Consider the following 19,767-nt stretch of genomic DNA (forward strand, 5'->3'; position numbering starts at 1 on the left):
TGGTGTTTGGAGTCTTTGCTGCTGACGGCCTGTGTCTGCAGACGGCGCTTTTGGTGCTGGCGGCGCTCGTTTACAATACGAAACCAGCGTTTGAAACATGTTCAGAGCGCTCAAACGCCCTTAGCGTCGGCTGTCTTCTAACGCTGTGCTTCCAACGCACTCAGGTGAAAACAGTTCAACTTTTGAAACTACAATTTCACCTCTCCCTCACTGGCCAATCAAAATCAAGAAGGGGCGGGGCTTATTATATCAGCGTTGTAAACAAAGGCGTAGGAGAAACTAGTCTGACTCTTTTCTTTTAAGGTTTATTTTTTGGGCTTTTATGCTTTTCTTTAGTGGATAGAGTCCGGAATCAGGGAGAGAGAGAAAGAGTGTGGGGAATGACATGCGGGAAAGGAGCCACAGGTCTGATATCAAACAGTTTCTCTGCAGCAACCGAATTAACCTGAAGCTCTCAAACGTTCACACACACACACACACACGTTCCTCACCTGTTAATCAGACGAGGTTGGTGTGTTACGCCTCTGTTTCAGAGCAGAGATCACAGCAGAGCCTCACAGACCAACTGATGCTTTCAAGTTCTTTGAAGAGGAAGAGAGGGGATGGAGGGAAGAGAGGAGATCAGACTTTTCAGAGCAGAGAGAGGAGGAGGAGGGAAAGACGATGACGAGCACACGGTCATGATTTATTCCTGTGAGTGGAGTGACAGGAGCAGCATTCAGTCATGTTCAGTGACAGACTGTCTGAGAGAGATAAACAGCTGATTAAAGACATTTAAGAACTGTTCGGTTTTCCACTTTCTTACTGAAATATCATCACTAATGACCAGCTGCTTTTGTGAACGCAAACGGTCAAAATGTTCGCCCCATATTTTCCTAGATTTATCCTGTCAGCCAGGAAATCTTTCATGTGAAGACAAGTTGAGGCTAAAACTGTCAAGGTCACAGCGTCTGACTCTATTGCTATGTCCAACATTTCCGTGTCCTTTTCACATCATGTCTTGCATCCTGAGGACACTCTCCCCCTCTCCAAAAGGGACATTCTCCCCGCTGTGAGGGACACATGTGAAAGAGCAACTGAGAATGAGGAAGATTTCAGGGGCAATCAGCCTCAAATGTTCTAGAAATTTTCAGGAGTTCATGTGTGAAGACAGCTTCAGTTTGTCAAAACTTCAGCCGTTCCTCTCTTCCTGCTTTGCAATGAGGCATGCAAAGACACCGAGTTGACAAAATGTGAGTGGATGAATGATTCCTTCTTCTCAATCCTGGCTTGAACGCGAGGTTTTTCCGTGCCGCCACGTTGAAGGACGTCTCATATCTCAATCGGGCTTTTTTGAATGGGTGTGTATGTGACTTCCTGTGCTTCTGCAGCCAGCCTCTAGTGGACACTGGAGGAACTGCAGAATTTTGCACTTAAAGCAGCATCGGCTTCATTTTTCCTTTTCTGCCCTGGAGGTTGCGGCTTTAGTGTAATACGAACACTAAACAACGTCGCCTCTTTGACTTCTTGTGTGAGAAATAAAAGTAAAACGCTTCACAGGGTTCATTAAATGAATTTCCCACAAAAAGCACATTATTATTTTCTTCTACTTTGTTGGACGAGACCGTCAGGATGAGAGTTATTTATGTGCTGTTTGTGGGTAAAAAATCACAAACACACACACACACACACACACACACACACACACACACACACATGGTTACATGTTCTCATGCGTGTAATGACCTTGTTTCCACTCAGAGCTTGAGCCCTGGTCATTTATCTCACACACACACTCAGGCTGCATTAATGAAAGACAGGGTCCATTAGTCGTTCCTGTCGTCTGATGGAGCGACTCCCTCCACTCCGCCTCCTCCTCTTTCTCTGCTTCATTCTGATTGGTTCACACTAAAGAGGCTGCTCCTCGTGCGTTATCTGAAGGACTACATCGAGTCAAACTAACATCAGGGCTATAACCGGGCTTTCGCTGATTTTACGGCCTGATTTTAATGACTGACCTCTGGCGGCGCTCGTCTTGTCGGGGCTCGTGTCGCCGTGATGGCCTCTTACTATAACGGTCTTTTGTAGCCGTGATGGAGAGCAGCAGTAAATGTCAGCGGAGAGGCGGCTGGCTTGCAGCTTCCACACACTCACCGCTGATTTATCTGCTCCATTTGCTCTGAAGATCATCCTTATCACTGTGACACGCCACTTAGTCCAATCAGGATCATGCTCTCGTTAGTTTTAATGGAGATACCTGAGACGCGTTCATGTTCTGGGAATTGTGCTGTAAATTCAAGCGTCTGCCGGGGAAAAGCCCAAATCGATGCAGTGTTGTACTTCTATTTGGTGCAGATTTAGATGCAACGATTCGGAGGGAGAAAGGAGCCGCAGGTCAGACCCAAACCCGGGTCACCCGCCTCGAGTACTACAGCCTCTGTACATGGGGGGTGCGACCCAACCCCCATCTGCGCCCCCACCTGAGTGTTTCGACCTTTGTGATCACAATTTTTATGGCGTTGATCCAGCATTTTATCTTCAGCAGGAGGCTCTTTGGTCCTACAACTAGTGTTGTAGTACTCGAAATCTGTCTTGGTCTCAAGACCACTTTCTGAAGGTCTCGTCTCGGAATCGAAAGCATGTTTACTCGGTCTTGTCTCGGTCTCAGACTGGACAAACTCTGGATTTTGTATCAAAACCGGTCAAGACCACCACTGATCATCTATTTTTTCCACATCATTTCTGTGATTGGAAGGAAAACGCCTCTTTCTAAAAGAAATAAAAACTTCAATTCATTTTTATCCCCAGGCTAGCGGCAACCTTCCCGGTGTTACAGTCTAAATGAGGTACACGCCCCATGCACACAAGATGATGATTTTTCAGAGTTATTTATGGTCTTGGTTGTGACTCGGTCTTGATCCCTAAATGTCTTGGGTCTTTCCTCGGTCTCTGAGCACTCTGGTCTCAGGAATGTCTTGGTCTCGGTTACTGTGGTCTTGAGTACAACACTACCTACGACCTTGATGATGATGACGATATTAACGATGGCTTTGATGCTGATTAGAACTCCCAGCTGCTGTCCATGTTTTGCTCTGCCTCTGGTCACTTCCTGTCAGCACCTGTGTTTCCGATCAGACTCTCTCTCCCTGCTCGTGTTGTTCTCACTCTCTGATGTTCATCACTTTGGATAGAAACGTCTGATAAATGAATTTTAACTGTACCTTTATGATGCATTTTATGTCAAGGCCACACATGAAACATCAACTTTACATGTAGTCTGAACACCTTTTGATAACTGCAACACTTCAGTTTTAATAACTCAATTCCAAGTACATTATTTGGGCGGACAGATTAACTTAAATCTTGCAGGTGGATCTCAGTACAAAAAAAGTGCAGCAGTCCTCAAAAAACTGTACTGAACCCTTTCAGTTCACGTTAATAAATCGCTTTCTTTGCTGAATGCAGCAGCATGTGCAACTCTTTGACTAAACGCTTCCTGTTCAAGCGGTGGAATAATCAAGCTGTGTGATTTAACACCTTTGAAATTAAGTTAGAGAACTTTCTGAGTTGTGAAATCACTCTCCGGCTCCCGTCCAGATGGTGCGACATTAATCAGCCTGCTCTGAAATTTTAATCAAAGAGGAGCCTGAAAGACGGGCACGGCTTCTCCAGATGGAGTTATGTCTGAGATATTTTACTCCTCTTCTCGTCCTCCCACTCCTCTCTCCTCTGAACATGGATGAATGAAAAGGCAGAACTTATTTTTCACTCAGGACACTATGAGATCTGTACCTCTACAGTAGAAAACAACGATTAATCACCCTGAATATAAAGTAGAGAGTTACTGTGATCTAAGCGTATATTAATCACCGTCTCTCACACACACACGCACACACACGCACACACACACCGTGTCTGTGATGTATCGCTGGTTATCTGCGAGTGAGACTGAGCTGCAAACCACATATTAGTGCAATAATCCACAGGGCTTCTGCAGGCTGATAAGTATAGTTTATATTTATGAATGACATCTGCACTAAAAGCTTGCATGCAAGATAATTCAACAATATTCTCATTTTCTTCTGCAAAGATATTAGAATACCAGGAAGAGAACCTCAGGTGAGTAAATTCAACTCTTGAAGAAGACCTGATTTGCAGGATTTGCGTCAATTGCATCTATTTGCGCCTTTGTGTTGACAAATTATTTGCTGAACTTGCCCCCCTTTTGATCTGCACACACCGCAATGGTCACAAATCTACAAGTCAACTCTAGGAAACGACCAAGCAGCTACTTTTGGAGCTGAGAAATTAAGCCAATGCAGTTGTGTGAAAAAGTGCACTTCCTCCAGTGTCCACTAGAGTCTGTCTCCTGCAGTGAGTCAGTCCCCATAGAGCCACATGTTAAAATGTCATACTGAACTGCTTGAAAAAGTGGTTCTCTGTCCGCTTATTTTTTGTACTGTGTTAGTAACAAACGAACCGACTTTGATTGACAAACTGGTCCATGATTCAGACCAAAGCAAACGACCTATAGGAGTGAGAACGCCCTTAGCATTTGCTCACCCCTAATTCCCCTCAGCTCCTCTCTTCCAAATATGGTCACTTCTGGTTCTAGAAAAACTACGATGGTAACGTACATCATTTTTATATTTATGGTTTCAAACATGAAGGGTGCATGGAAAACTAATTTGTCTATATAATGTATAAGGACAGTGACATCAATCAACATATCTGCAATACCGATCTATGTAAATATGACAGAATTAGCACACACACACACACACACACACACACACACACACACACACACACACACACAGGTATGCATACACTGGAATCTGGATTTTCCCTGCTCCATCTAAAGGATGCAGCTGATTTGCTACACAGCCCTTTACAGCACTGCCCTCCTGTGGTTAACATCTGTCACTACATCAATTTCCTTCCAAAGACCAATCACATCGAAGACTTTCAAAAACTGCCATATGTCCCGGTTCATTGGGTTAGGGTTTTACTTCTTTTTTTTTGTATTTTATATTGTTTATTTCCGGATCAGACACGAAGCAAAGAGGAAGGTCCGCACACTGTTCAGCTCCCAGTGAGCAACTTAATCATAAACAGCTCGGAGACGTTTCCAGAGAACTTCCTCAGGTTAAATGCCCCGTTTAAAATAACTGATAAGCTGAACCTTTCTCTTTTATCTGCTTAGAAATCTTCAAGCCATCGACAGCGACAGACAGCATTCAAGCATTGCGTGCACTTTCTCCAGAGATTAAGATCTTTGTTGTCTTGTAAACTTGTGACGCTCTTTATGAGCTCGTTTACGGAGTCACTCCAATACCTGGAGATGTTATCATCTACTTTTCAAATCTCTCCAAACTGAGGAAGAGAACCGGTTGTAACCTAAAACTTGAGCGGTCAGGTTACGGGTCATGGAGGATGTTTGTGATAAGAGAGCAACATTTGATGACTTCCTCCTCAGCCTTCATGGGGGGAAGATTGGAGCCCCTATCAGCAGACCTGGTCAGGTTGAACTCTTTTTAATCTCACAGGTCATCAAATAGTTCTCCTGTTGATCGAGCTCATTGTTAGATTCCCATCAGCTGCTGATGACAGACGAGGAGTTTGAATGATGCTAAAACATACTATACATATTTATCATGTGATTATACCTGAGTCTGTGTTACCATCCGTTGTATCAAACAGTACAGAGACGGGCTAACGGGCTGCTTTGTAGCAGAAGGCTGCTGTGTGAACTAGTTCTGTAAAGACGTACGCACTTCTCATGAGATGACCTCGGCCACTTGCTGAAGTTACATAGTGCTGAAAACAGGCGACAGTGGCGCTCTGTGGACACGAGAGAGACGCCATTCTCCCTGTTGAAAGTTATTGTGCTGTTAAATCGACCTTTGAAGCGACTGTTTTGAGATGAAAAAATGTTAAAGATTGTTGCCTTAACTGATCATTTTTTGTAAACTGTTCTGTTTTGAACACGCTCATGGAAACGCGGTGGATTTAATCAGTTAGCGTCATGTGATGGTTATCATGGTCACTTCTGACAGAGTGAGAAGTCAGAGGAGGTCAGGCCTGCGTGTGTATCTGAGTGCGACGAGCTAGCACCGGCGACATATAGATAAAGCTAACCCTTACCTGAAGTGTGACAGAGAGGTCAAGAGATGACAGTGACAGAAGAGACTGGTTCTCACGACAGGGAAACACAAGGCTGGGTCAGCTCACCTACACGCCGGTCTGCCGGGTCATCGGGCCACCGGCGACCTGATGGCACAGGACAGCATTGTGATGTGCGACCTGCCCAGGTTTCGTCTATGAGTTCAGCTTTTTGTTGTAAATGGATCACATGAGAAGATAAGGCTGTTTTCAAAAACAAGTTTATGGGTGTGGGTCGGCTGTCAAGTCGGCGTCTATTATCAGCCGCCGCTTCACCTGAGTCTTATCACAAAATTGAAAGGCAACACAGCAGCGCTCTGTGCACACCTCAGGAATGATGCAGTATATCAGACAACCCAGAATAAACAAAGTTTAAACTCTCTATTCTTCCCATGGCAACCAGTCCAAAGTTAGAAGTCAGAGGATATTTAATCAGAGAATTAAATAAAGCTGATAGGAGGAGACTGTGCTCTTTGTAATCAGTTATGCAACAGTTATGTAACCGGTCCATTTTTGACAGTAAAAACTATTTCCTTGTTTCTTAGATTTCACATGATATAATTTAACTCAACAGCCAATCTGTACTTCCTGCCATGCACAGACTTGTGGAGCATTACTACATAACACCTGTGACTCCTAAAAGGCTTCATTTTAATATCTAATTGTTTACTTTTACTTCCCAGCCACCAAACGATAACGATTCACATCCAAACTTAAAGTAATACAACAAAACATGCACACAGGTGTTGTGTGAGCCTCTTTTGTGAACACTGTTATCCATCTTTATGCCTCTATTGTTCCATCCATTATCTTTCACCTGAAAGGGTTAACAAACCTGCAACAGTGAGAGGCGGAGACATGTCTTAACTTCCCCTCGTTCTTCAGGTGAAACCAAATAAATAGAGGGACGACGTGTCGAGGCTTTCTGCGTCTCTCGGAGGAAGATCAAACTCACTTCATCAGACCTTTAAATCCGGCCGAGGTGAGTACATCGAATACATTTATTGGAAAAGAACAAAAACATACTGCTGGTGATGATGATGTGTGCTGATGGAGAATTACAAAGAGACATTTTCAATTAGTACCTGAAGTGTTGGTAAATGTCTTTGCAGTACTCAAAGACTCACGACATTGAGATGAGGAAGATCTTTTTTTAACAAGAATTATGTCAACATTAACAACAGAAGGAAGATTGCATGTTTGCATTTTGAGATTAGAGATAGAAAAAGAAAGTCTGTGATGAAGTGAAATACAGAAAATATTAACAGAAATATTCATTTGAGTTTATTTGGATAAACTTGAGTTCTGTCACGTTCATTGAAAAAACAGAGAGGTGGACCCAACTGCAGAAAACCAAAATCATTTATTTAGCAAAAGTCTAAAAGCTTACTTTGTCAAGTACCCCAAAATCTGCAAAAAAAAACAAGGAAAAACAAACCTCAGGGAGCCAGAGAGAAAATCTGATGATACCGGACCACGTGTCAGTAGACGACTGACGAAGTGACACAGAGGGGAAGAAACAGAGAGTGTGAATCTCGATGTCCGCCCTCACACGCTCACTGACTTTGATTTATGTTCCCGCTCAGTCTGTGAGGGCTTAGTGCTGTCCCACTGTCGAATCCTTAAGTATGTGAGGGATCTCTCTTTGACTTTTCCAGCCCGTTATGCACCCTGTCCGTAAGTGGGCATATCTGCAGACTTAGCGTGAGGGAATTACCCAGAGTTCATTGCGTTGTGACGTGAAACATAAGATTCCCAGGGGAAGCTCGCAGGAATGGAAAGGTATAGGAATGCCATAAAACGAGGAAAAAGGAAGAGGCGGTAAACAAGCAGGAAGGTGAAACCACGTTCTACCAAAAAAGTATATTTGGAAACGACAGCTAAGTTTAACTGCAAGTTAAAACAAGAGAGACAGAGAGTGTGTTAGTCCCTGCAAGATAAGATAAACCTTTATTTATCCTACAGCAGAGAAATCATTCTGTCATGGTTACAGAGAAGTCACGTTTAGGGCTCAGGGTTCAGTGAGGTTCTCATCAAGATTCAGCCAGAGCCTAGGAGCAATCAAACACAGGTGGAAAAACCACACAGGTGAAGACAATCAGGGCAATCAGAACTGGAGGGAAACACACAGGCAGGAGGAAACAGGAAAGACATGATACACAGGGGGAAAAACCACATGAAACACTGAAAACTAAAGACAGGATCATGAACAGAAAAATACCCAGGAAACAGAAAACAAAGATATACAATAGAGAAAATAAAACAGGAAGCTCTAGAAACTTTAATCAGCAATAAGAACAGAAAATACACGGGGGAAGAACAATACAAGAGATGTGTTTAAGGGCGTTCACATTTGAGCTTGACACCTTAAACAGAGAGCTGGTCCAGTACCTCCTGTACAGGGGTAACTCAGAATCTAACAGTATGGCTGTTTTCGAAACCACATACTATACTACTAGTACATACTGATTTGGCCAAAATGCAGTATGCAGTATGCGAACAACTGCGACATCCGCAGTATGCCAAAAATACCAGGATGTCATACTGATTCGGGAAAAATGTACAGTATGCATCGGACCAGTCTACCTCGCGTACTGTTTCCCACAATGCAAAGTGCCAGGTCAGAGATCAAAATGCCGGAGCGCAGCTGTTTGAACTCGTCGGTGGCGGTGACTGATTATCTTGCCACATTATGAACCAATAACAAATATGACATGTTCATATATTTATATGTCTTACCACCTCGTATTTTCCTGCTTTGTAGACTGTACAGTGTATGTGTCACAGCTGGACAAGCAGCTGCAATTACAGGGTGCTTCGCTTGCTCTATTACTACAAATTATTCACAGCTGAGTAAAATCAGTTTAACCGTGCCAAGCATACTGCAAAATAACCGACGACTGGCTGTCATACTACATACTGCTGTTGAACTCAGTATGCAGTATACAGTATATACTGCATACTGATTTAGATAGTAGTATGCAGTTTCAAAAACAGCCTATGTGTAAAAGGTATCTTTCGTCACGTATGTAAAGTGTGTCTCAGTTTGGACCCAGTAGTTTTGAGTAACAGCCACATCCTGTTTCATGTCATGAAATCAAATTTGGCGAGCTGCCATGGCCACACCCTTTGAGATTTGTACACGAGTTTGATGTATTTTCATCATCAAGGTTTCCTCTACCTGTGCACCAAATTTGAGCTTGATCAGATTTATCCCCTAGGAGGAGTTAATCCAAGTACGGCCCCTCGAAATGGGCGAAAATACACCTAAATTTCAACTTCGAACAAAAATGGTGGACTTCCCGTTGAGTTTAGATTTTGGAAAGGTGGGACTTTTTTGTAGCGCTGGACTTGATACATCTGCCTACCAAATGTCATACATGAAGGTGAAGCCCATGCACGGCAAACTTGATCAAAAAGGGGCTATTGAGGTATTTACCAACACCCACTGCACACATGATGCATGTGGAATGTACACTTTAACCACTTTAGCTGCGGTGCAAAGTTTCATGAGTTTCTGAGCATGTTTAGGTGGTCAAAAAGGCGATTCAGGTTATTTGTCACGTTTGGGCAAACTGTTTTCGTAACTAAAAACTTTAAGGCCGGCCCAAAATAAAATGATTTTACATCTGTAGTTTTTTTTAACCTATTGTCTGGCCCTAATTCAGTTCTGTAACTTGCTGCTAAGAACTTTACTGTGAACAATTCTTCCATTTGCTTGTTCATGTACCAGATTTTCTTTGTTTTTTTTCTCAGGTCCGACATACAAAATGGCTTCTGCCTGCACTTTCCTCTCTGAAGAGCAGTTTCGGTGCTCCATCTGTCTGGATGTGTTCACTGATCCAGTCTCCATACCATGTGGACACAACTTCTGCAAAAACTGCATCACTCATCACTGGAATGTTAATGCCCCGTGTCAGTGTCCGTTGTGTTTAAAGGTTTTTAACAGTAGACCTGAGCTTCACATCAACACGTTCATATCAGAGATGGCTGCTCGGTTCAGACAGTCAACAAAAAAGAAAAGCAGCAGAATGTCTCTGAAGAAACACACCAACTCTGGAGAAGTTCTGTGTGACGTCTGCACTGAATCCAAAGCGAAGGCTCTAAATTCCTGCCTGATGTGTCTGACCTCCTACTGTGAGACTCACCTGGAGCCTCATCACAGAATCCCAGGCCTGAAGAGACACGAGCTGATCGATCCTGTGGAGAACCTGGAGGACAGAATCTGTAAAAGTCACAGCAAACCTCTGGAGATGTTCTGTGAGACGGATCAGATGTGTGTGTGTCGAAGATGCATCAATATAGATCATAAGCCACATCGTATTGTTACTCTAATGGATGAATATCAGAGCCAAAAGGCGGTGCTGGGAGAGACAGAGGAGGAAATTCAGAAAATGATCGAGGAGAGACGCCTGAAGATTCAGGAGATGAAGGATTCAGTGGAGCTCAGCCGGGAAGATGCAGAGCGAGAGAAATCAGACAGCGTGCCGGTCTTCACAGCTCTGATCCAAAATGTTGAGAATCACCTGGCTCAGCTGCTTGTGCTTATTGAGGAGAAGCAGAAAACAACAGAGGAGAAGGCTGAAGGCTTCATCAATGAGCTGGAAGATGAAATCTCTGAGCTGATGGAGAGAAGCACCGAAGTCGAGCTGCTCACACGCACTGAAGACCACCTCCAGTTCCTCCAAAACCTCCCATCACTTAACCCTGCTCAACCCACTAAAGACTGGACGGAGGTCAGAGTTCACTCATCGTATGAGGGGATGGTGAGGAGAGCTGTGGCTCAGCTGGAGAAGAAACTCAGTGAAGAGATGGAGAAGCAGCTTGAGTCTGAGCTGAGGAGGATCCAGCAGTATGCAGTGGATGTCACTCTGGATCCTGATACAGCAAATTCCAAACTGATTCTGAAAAATGATGGGAAACAAGTGAACTATTGCGATGCAAAACACAATCTCCCAGACATCCAAAAGAGGTTTTCTACTTGTGCTTGTGTTTTGGGAAAACAGAGTTTTTCTTCTGGAAAGTTTTATTTTGAGGTTCAGGTTAAAGGTAAAACTAAATGGGAAGTAGGAATAGCCAGAGAGTGGGTGAACAGGAAGGGACGTATCACACTCAGCCCAAGGAATGGATTCTGGGCAATTTGGCTGAGGAATGGAAGTGAATACAGAGCGTTTGCTGGTCCCGCTGTCTTCCTCTCTCTGAAGTCGCAGCCACAGAAGGTTGGGGTGTTTGTGGATTACGAAGAGGGTGTGGTCTCTTTCTATGATGTAGATGCAGCAGCTCTCATCTACTCCTTCACCGACTGTAACTTTGGTTGCAAACTCTACCCATACTTCCGCCCCTGTAATCTTGACAATGGCAAAAACTCTGCCCCTCTAATCATCTCTTCTGTCAGTGAAAAAAGGTTTTAGTATTTAACCATTAAATGTCGCAGTTCAGCTTCTTGGATCTCAGCCATTTTGCACCCACCTCACCTGTGCTGGCCACACTCACCTCAGCAGTCAACTCAGCTCCCCTTTGCACACAGCTGCTTCTCATATACAGTCAAGCTAGGATATAAGCCTCTCAAGCTCACTCACTCTTTGCCAGGTTGATCATCACAACCCTGATGAAGGCCACAAGCCAAAACGCGTCGGTCTAATTTGTTAATAAAGTTGATCTTCATACTACAAGTGTTGCTGCAGCTTTTTGACCTCTTCAAGCCTTTCACTCTTCATTCACCTTGTCAGTTGGTGAAGTTGTGCCGCTTTGCTTCTCCAGATTGCACTTCACCATCTCATCCAAGACTTCCCAGCACTCTTCTTTGGATTGATTACCAGTTGCTGACCCTGTGTGCCTCTGACAATTGCGTCTTGTTGTAATCCAGGAAATCGGCGCAGCCTTGTGTCCATGACCACGAGTTATGGCTCAGCATCCCTGGCTTCTTTCTTCCTCTCCCCCAGGGCTCCACATAACAAGTTTCCATGTGTCCTTATCTGTTGATTCCTGAGGTTTTGAGACCTTCACGGTGTCACCACATCTTCAAACAAACCTGCTTACCTTCCTTACCCTCCTCTCGGTTCAAACTCGTCTTCTCCCCTCCCGTAACTGGAGTTTTTTGTTTATATGGACTGCTGACCTGTATCCATACCTGCTGCTGTCTCAACCACATCTCCTGCCTGCTCCCTAACAGTACTTTTATTCTTTCTTGAACTATTTGTGTGTTAGTTACCTCTATACCACACTCATCCTTGAATAACATTCAAGGATTTTGGGGTTGCACCTGGCCACAGTAGAGCAGATTCTTGTGTCGGTTTCAAGCAGACACTCACGGTTATGGATTTTATAGTTTGACCCATGCCTCATCTGCTGGCATGGAGGAGGCGGGGCTTATGGCCGGCAGTGCAACCAGTTAGTAGGGGTAGCTCCAAATCTCTTGGCTTCACTTGTAGTGAGCGGCCATGTCATCCAACTTTCAATACAGTCTATTGTCTAGTGATTATTAAACAATACTCACATGCATTCCACCATGACTTGTGGAATGACAGAAGAATCAAATCTCACTGTAAATGATCATTGTCTAAATGAAAATATAAGACTGATATGTGATGCTTGTGTCAATTAAAGATATTTCTTGCAACAAAGCTCTGCTTGAATTTATGAAACGTTGACTATGTACCTGTCAGTCTTGTTAACTTTGCTTAAAGGAGCAATATGTAACTCTGACACCTTGTGTTTAAAATGGGTACTGCAGTCCAAATTCTAAACATTGCAGAGAGCTGTCTCCCCCGCCCCCTCCTCTCTAGAGTTGATGCTCACACAGGTTGCCATGTGGTGGACACTGAAACTTCAGTGTTTATCCAGCTCTGCATCGGTCTGTAAACCTTTCTGTGTTCTAACCTCTCTCCATTTTTCAAAATCATCTCCGATATTGATCCTAGTTTGAGCACGTTTCTGCTCGTGGAGCTTATTAGAAACATGCAGAGGCTTTTTAGGTCGGGTACAATCACTTCTATCTGAACCACTTCTCTTGCCCGCTTCCATCGCTGCAACACCTGTTGGTTTGACCTGATAACTGCTCTCATATCTGGCAAACCGAGGGGTGTCCAAAACGGCCGTGTGGGGGTTGCCTTAAAACCGCCTACTTTCTCTGGTCCAAAAAAATCCAGAGCATTCAGGAGCAGAATCTAAAGTTAGAAGGAGGACATACTGGCTGCTGCATTGTTGTCAGAGAAGCCAGCACTTCAACATAGCATGTTTCCTTAATGTCTGATCATATAGTAAGGTCACTTTGTCATTTCACTCACTACACATCTCACTGATTGGACCTTTTAAAGAACTGAATTTAACCTTAAAAACCTAATGTGCCTGATCAGTTGTTCTCGACATTTTTCAATAATGTGGCCCTTTGGAATATAATTTCAGCCAACTACCATATTACCATATGTGTACTAGTTTACTAGTTAAAAACTGAAAGCCTTACTAGCTAGGTAGTAGACAGAAAAAATTATATATTTATGAGTTAACTAGTAAGAGACACAATATCCTCTTGTAGCACTAGTAAGGGCGTTTTGGAAGTAAGGGAGTTACTGTCACTAGTTAATTAGTCATGTTGAAAATCTTCACTAGTTATCTAGGTAGGCCAAAATGGTTTACTGGTTTTTAACCTTATGAGTTAACAAGTGATTCTTAAAATATTTACCAACTAACTAATAGTTAAAAATACCTTGCTTTGTTTTGGACATTACTCATTAACATGTCAGAGCTTTTGATGCATATGGAAAGCCATTTGAACATGTATTCGATATCCTGGATATCAATCTTCAGTTTCCTGAATTAGTTTGATTTTTGGCAGCAGTAGTTTACAAGCTAATAGCAAAAAGCTTTACTAGTGAGCTAGTAAACATCATTTTGGCTTACTAGTTAACTCATTAACATGTTAGATTTTACCAGTTAACTTATAAACATTCTTCAGCTTTACTAGTTTACATGTAGGAGTTTTTGCTGTCAACTATATTTTTTAGTAAAGGTTTTCGCGATGAACTGATAAACAAGTGCTTCAGAAGACCGAACTACAACAGCAAACTGAAGATTGATATCATGGATATTGAATAAATGCTCAAATGGCTTTCCACAGTACCCACTACGTAACAAACAGGCGGCAACCTCCAGTGTTGAAAAATGAAGCTGATGCAGAATTGCAACATCCTGCAGTTCTTAGAGTGTCCACTTGAGGCTGGCTTCAAGAGCACCAGAAGTCACATACACACCATAATAAAAAAAACCATTTGTTTTAACGGCAGAAATTAACATGTTAACAGCCTGGTTCAAAAAAACAAAATAGGGTTTATTAGTTATTGTCACACACTGTACGGGGGGGGGGGGGTGAATTATTTTTTCTAAAAGCTCAGATTTTACTTTATGAACGATACATGTGATCCATAGTTCGACGTGTAGCTGACATGATTGACAGGTGGGCACGATGCAACGGTTTGTTAAGAGGCTTAAAACCCGCCTCAGCTCCAGCGCTCAGCCTGTCCTGAGGTTCACTGAAAGTTACAGTGAGAGAGACAGCATTTCCAGCATGGAGACCACCATCAATGGGACTCCAGAGCCCCCTGCAGGAACAGATGGGTAATGTCACTCAGTCTTCATCCATCAATATGTACAGTCTATGGTAACAAGTAATGCTTTCAGCTTTCACTAGTACTGTCAAAGGCTGAATTAGTGCAGGAAACTAATGCTTCTTATGGATATCGAATAAATGCTCAAACGGCCTCCCGTATCCCCGAACACTATATCTCTGCTGAATCCTGCTGACATTTCACGGAAATTGTTGGGCTAAATAATATCTGTTGAAGAGTTAACTTTGGAGTTCATGAAGGATCACGTCAGTGCAGTGAAGGCGGCGCAGCATCTGGAGGAGTGTTTCGGTGTCAAACTCCAGGAAATGAAAGTGAAAGAAAGTCATCGCTGGAGAACAGTAAGGTCGCTTTCTATCTAACTTACGAGATCATTTATTCAGACCTTTAGGCTTCCTGATACACGCAGAAGTTTTGCAGTTACACACAGGTGAGTGCATTAATATTAATAATATTAAGAGTGTTTAAAACAGCATTTAAAAAAAAATATTTGTTCGAGCAGCAGGCAAGAAATTAATTTTCCTGTTTTCAGTCAGAGGTTGAAAGAGTTTCAGAGGACTGAAGTAAATCATATGAGAAGTTTTTCTTCCTTTATGGACACAAATATTCAATATCAGACCACAATTATTGAGACATGGGGAATAATTGAGAACTCTTTGGATCTTACCAGATTTAAGAGTCTGCATGTTTGTATCAGCGTGGTCTTTTGTTTGCTGGTTCAAGTCTCATTATCACCACCACAGGTATTGTGTCTAAAATATAAGAATATCTTTAATTCACCGAACATCTGTCCACAATTAAAAGTTAGTCTACTAAATGTAAGATCCCACTGAAGTGACCACGTATGGCCACACGATGGCAGCAAACACTGTCATAAAAGTGTCTCTCATTATTTCGATTCTGCTCAGTGTTTATTTCTGTCTCCTGTCTTCACACTCACCTGCCTGGTATTTGATGTCTAGTTGATGTAAGTTTAAAAGTAGGTCTAATGGGGCGCAAAGTGCCTAGTAGTTAAGTTGCATTCCCCATGTACGGAGGCTATAGTCCTTGTTGCAGCGGCCTTTGGTTTGAGTCCGACCTCTGCCCTTTCCTGCATGTCATCCAACCCCAAGTTCTCCTCCCTATATTTCCTGTCTCTCTTCAGCTGCCCCCTAAGAAAGGCAAAAATAAATTTCAATCTGGAGTCTGCCCAGTCCGAGACCCAGACAAAAAATTGAGATGGAGACCGTGTTCACAAAACAAAGACCGGATGGAGGTTCTCATTTCAGAATTTGCCACATTACTGAGTGTTTCCAATTAGTTTATAATTGAAGTCTCCCATCAGACTTCTTCCATTGAAAGGTTGATTTATTTTATTTTTTTCTCTCTCCGTTTCTAGAAATGTCTGCCGCCAGCTGCATGTTTTCTAAAGAGCAGTTTCTGTGCTCCATCTGTCTGGATGTGTTCACTGATCCAGTCTCCATACCATGTGGACACAACTTCTGCAAGAGCTGCATCACTCATCACTGGGATGTTAATGCCCCGTGTCAGTGTCCGTTGTGTTCAAAGGTTTTTAACAGTAGACCTGAGCTTCACGTCAACACGTTCATATCAGAGATGGCTGCTCAGTTCAGACAGTCGGCTGTGAAGAAATGCAGCAGAATGTCTCTGAAGAAAAACACCAACTCTGGAGAAGTTCTGTGTGACATCTGCACTGAATCCAAACTGAAGGCTTTAAAGTCCTGCCTGATGTGTCTGACCTCCTACTGTGAGACTCACCTGGAGAATCATCAGAACATGACAGGTCGGACGAAACACGAGCTGGTCGATCCTGTGGAGAACCTGCAGGACAGAATGTGTGAAAGTCACAGCAGACCTCTGGAGATGTTCTGCAAGACGGATCAGATGTGTGTGTGTCTCAGCTGCACTGAATCAAATCACAAGCTTCACTGTATTGTTCCCTTGATGGAGCAATTTGAAAAGAAGAAGGCTGAGCTGAGTGAGACGGAGACTGAAATTCAGAAAATGATCGAGGAGAGACATCTGAAGATTCAGGAGATGAAGGATTCAGTGGAGCTCAGCAGGGCAGATACTGACCGGGAGAAATCAGACAGCGTGCAGGTCTTCACAGCTCTGATCCGGTCTGTCGAGGAAGGCCTGGCTCAGCTTCTTGACTTACTTGAGGAGAAGCAGAAAAGAACAGAGGAGAAGGCTGAAGGCTTCATCAAAGAGCTGGAAGATGAAATCTCTGAGCTGATGGAGAGAAACACTGAAGTGGAGCAGCTCTTAAGCACTGAAGACCACCTCCAGTTCCTCCAAAACCTCCCATCCCTGAACCCTGATCACCCACCCACTAAAGACTCTACGGAGGTCAGAGTTCACTCATCATATGAGGGGATGGTGAGGAGCGCTGTGGCTCAGCTGGAGAAGAAACTCAGTGAAGAAGTGAAGAATCAGCTTGAGTCTGAGCTGAGGAGGATCCAGCAGTATGCAGTAGACGTCACTCTGGATCCTGATACTGCAAATCCATTTCTCATTCTGTCTGATGACGGGAAACAAGTATATTATGGTAAAAGACAGAATCTCCCAGACAACCCAGAGAGGTTTTCTAAGACAGTTTGTGTTTTAGGAAAGCAGAATATTTCTGCAGGAAAGTTTTATTTTGAGGTTGAGGTTAAAAATAAAAGTAAATGGGAATTAGGAGTGGTCCTAGGATCAATTAACAGGAAGGAAACAATCTCACCAAGACTAGAGACAGGCCCTTGGATTCTGATGTTGAGGAATGGAGGTGATTACAAAGCTGTCAGCGTTCTCCTCTCTCTGAAGTCGAAGCCTCAGAAGGTGGGCGTGTTTGTGGATTACGAGGAGGGTGTGGTCTCTTTCTATGATGTAGATACAGCAGCTCTTATCTACTCCTTCACCGGCTGTAACTTCACTGAGAAACTCTTCCCCATCTTTGGTCCCTGTTCAGATGACCGTGCCCCTCTGAACATCATTCCTGTGAGCCAAACACAGTAAATAAATCATTAAATGATCTCAGTGTGAGATAAGCTTTGTGTTGGTGGTGAAGCGGAGAGCACCATTAACACACCTACCCATAGATTTTTAATTGATTTGAGATCTAGGACAAACATCCATCTCTGTGCAGGGGATCAACAAGTGGAGAGCTCAAACTGGATCCAGACTGGAGTCGTTCTAAACTCAAACTGGAACAGTTCATAAAGAGGACTCAGTCTTGTGGTCATATTTGATCTTGCTCTTCCTGTTTTACTTTGTTTTATTGTACGATAGTTTGTATCCTGTACTCTTCTGTCTGTTGTTGCTGTGCTTGTTTGGGTCTGTTCATCTGTTGTTGACGTTGATGTCTTTTACAGAACCATCTAGGGAGGGCGATGCAAATTAAGTCAAGTCAAAGTCAAAGTCAAAGTCAACTTTATTGTCAATTTCAAAATATGCCAGACATACAGTGGAATCGAAATTGCGTTTGTCTCCGACCCGCGGTGCAATACAACCAAAATTAGGTAAAAAGATCAAATAAAATGAGGTAAAAATAAGATAAATAATATTTACAGTAATAAATTCTAAATTGTGCAAAATGGTAAATAAAATAAATAAAATACAATTTTAAGAAAAAGTTACTTGTGCAATAATTAGCTTCGGCTGTAAAAGCTGTGGTGTGTGGCATCACTTTACTTGCTCCATACTTGTCCTTATACAAATAGGTACAGGCTGGGTGTTCTCCTCTAGAACAAACTTAGACACTGGATTGTTACGTGTGCGTGTATTTGGGGTTCTCAGTTCAGTCACTGTATGTTAACGAGTCTGATAGCTCGGAGGAAGACGATCTCGTGAATCAGATGATGAAAATGATGATGAAACGTTGTAATGAAGAGGTACTTCCTTCCTAGTCGTGCACCGGTTTAAAGGCCGTGGTCTGGGCACTTTATGGAGTCACATCATCAATTTGCACACTAAGGTATCTTGGTTTTGTCTGGAAGTTTTGCTCTAGGCTGGGGGAGGAGTCCATGGGTGGAGATACCAGGGGAGGGGAGGGGATTTTTTACCAGAATCCCACTGTGACATCACAAGGAGAGCATATTTGAAACAGAGCATTTTTCTCTGTGTTGTAAGACTTATGCAGACCACAAACAAAGGACTGGATGGGTTTATTTCACATTTTGTGGGTCAGTCGACACTCAGGTTACCCAAATATATGTTCAAAAACACTGTAACAGTGTTCATAATATGTCCCCTCTAAACTAATGGATCTGTGCTCAGTGTCATTAAAGTCACATAGAAACTCAAGACGTGTTTAAACTCAGTGACGTTTATCCAGAAGAAAAGCTGATTTAAATTCCCTCTGACTTCAAAGAGAGAGTTTCCACATATTCACTCTCCAGACTTTAACGCCTGAAGGCCTCAATCAGGAATACCACATTAAATATTTCCTCTAAACAATCTTCAAAAAAACATTTCTCCAAAAAATGTTAAAAATCTTAAATTGATGAGAAAACATGAGCGGGAGATGACTGCTTTAAATGACGAGACATGAAGCGACCTTGTTTCAAATGTTTCAAATATAAACTATTTAAATGGGTATGTTGTTAAAACTTGGACGCACATCTGTAAAAATGAATCTAAACGTAGAACATGTAAACATGATGAACATCTGTAGTAATCAGATGTGTTTCCTGCTCTTCACATTTTAATGCTGTCTGCTTTTTGGATTTGTCTGTGTTGATGTTTTTATACGATGTCTCTTGTATTAGTGCGGTAAATAATGTTATGACTATATTTATTTTGCCTTTGTGTATTTGTCCTGGTGTTATATCTGAAATGTGATCATTACAGGTGTGTTTCACTTTGGAACATTTTGAATATTTGACCACTCCTGCCATCATACTGCCTATCAGCCTATTGGTGTTGAAATCTTTTTAGTCATTTGACAAAAAGTACATATTTCATTAACATTAACAATGATGAAGCCTCCATTTATTTTGAGATACAAAATAAAGTCGTTTGT

At 42.7% G+C, this 19,767-nt stretch overlaps 2 protein-coding genes across 2 annotated transcripts; both read left to right on the top strand.

The window, feature by feature from the left end:
• Positions 1 to 6,269: 6,269 nt before the first annotated feature.
• LOC132956066 (E3 ubiquitin-protein ligase TRIM21-like) lies at positions 6,270 to 12,767 on the top strand. The gene is made up of 2 exons (XM_061029218.1): positions 6,270 to 7,126; positions 9,901 to 12,767. Exon 2 carries the CDS (start codon positions 9,915 to 9,917, stop codon positions 11,553 to 11,555), a length of 1,641 nt encoding a protein of 546 aa, XP_060885201.1. The 5' UTR covers positions 6,270 to 7,126; positions 9,901 to 9,914; the 3' UTR covers positions 11,556 to 12,767.
• A 2,284-nt stretch (positions 12,768 to 15,051) lies between these two features.
• LOC132956471 (E3 ubiquitin-protein ligase TRIM11-like) lies at positions 15,052 to 19,541 on the top strand. The gene is made up of 3 exons (XM_061029948.1): positions 15,052 to 15,195; positions 16,144 to 18,147; positions 18,399 to 19,541. Exon 2 carries the CDS (start codon positions 16,146 to 16,148, stop codon positions 17,760 to 17,762), a length of 1,617 nt encoding a protein of 538 aa, XP_060885931.1. The 5' UTR covers positions 15,052 to 15,195; positions 16,144 to 16,145; the 3' UTR covers positions 17,763 to 18,147; positions 18,399 to 19,541.
• The last annotated feature ends 226 nt before the right edge of the window (positions 19,542 to 19,767 follow it).

This window comes from Labrus mixtus, chromosome 22 (assembly GCF_963584025.1).
Source record: "Labrus mixtus chromosome 22, fLabMix1.1, whole genome shotgun sequence".
Classification (NCBI taxonomy): Eukaryota; Metazoa; Chordata; class Actinopteri; order Labriformes; family Labridae; genus Labrus; species Labrus mixtus.

Coding starts and splice junctions, on each gene's coding strand:
- LOC132956066 (XM_061029218.1), top strand. CDS start 9,915: ATGGCTTCTGCCTGCACTTTCCTCTCTGAAGAGCAGTTTCGGTGCTCC.
- LOC132956471 (XM_061029948.1), top strand. CDS start 16,146: ATGTCTGCCGCCAGCTGCATGTTTTCTAAAGAGCAGTTTCTGTGCTCC.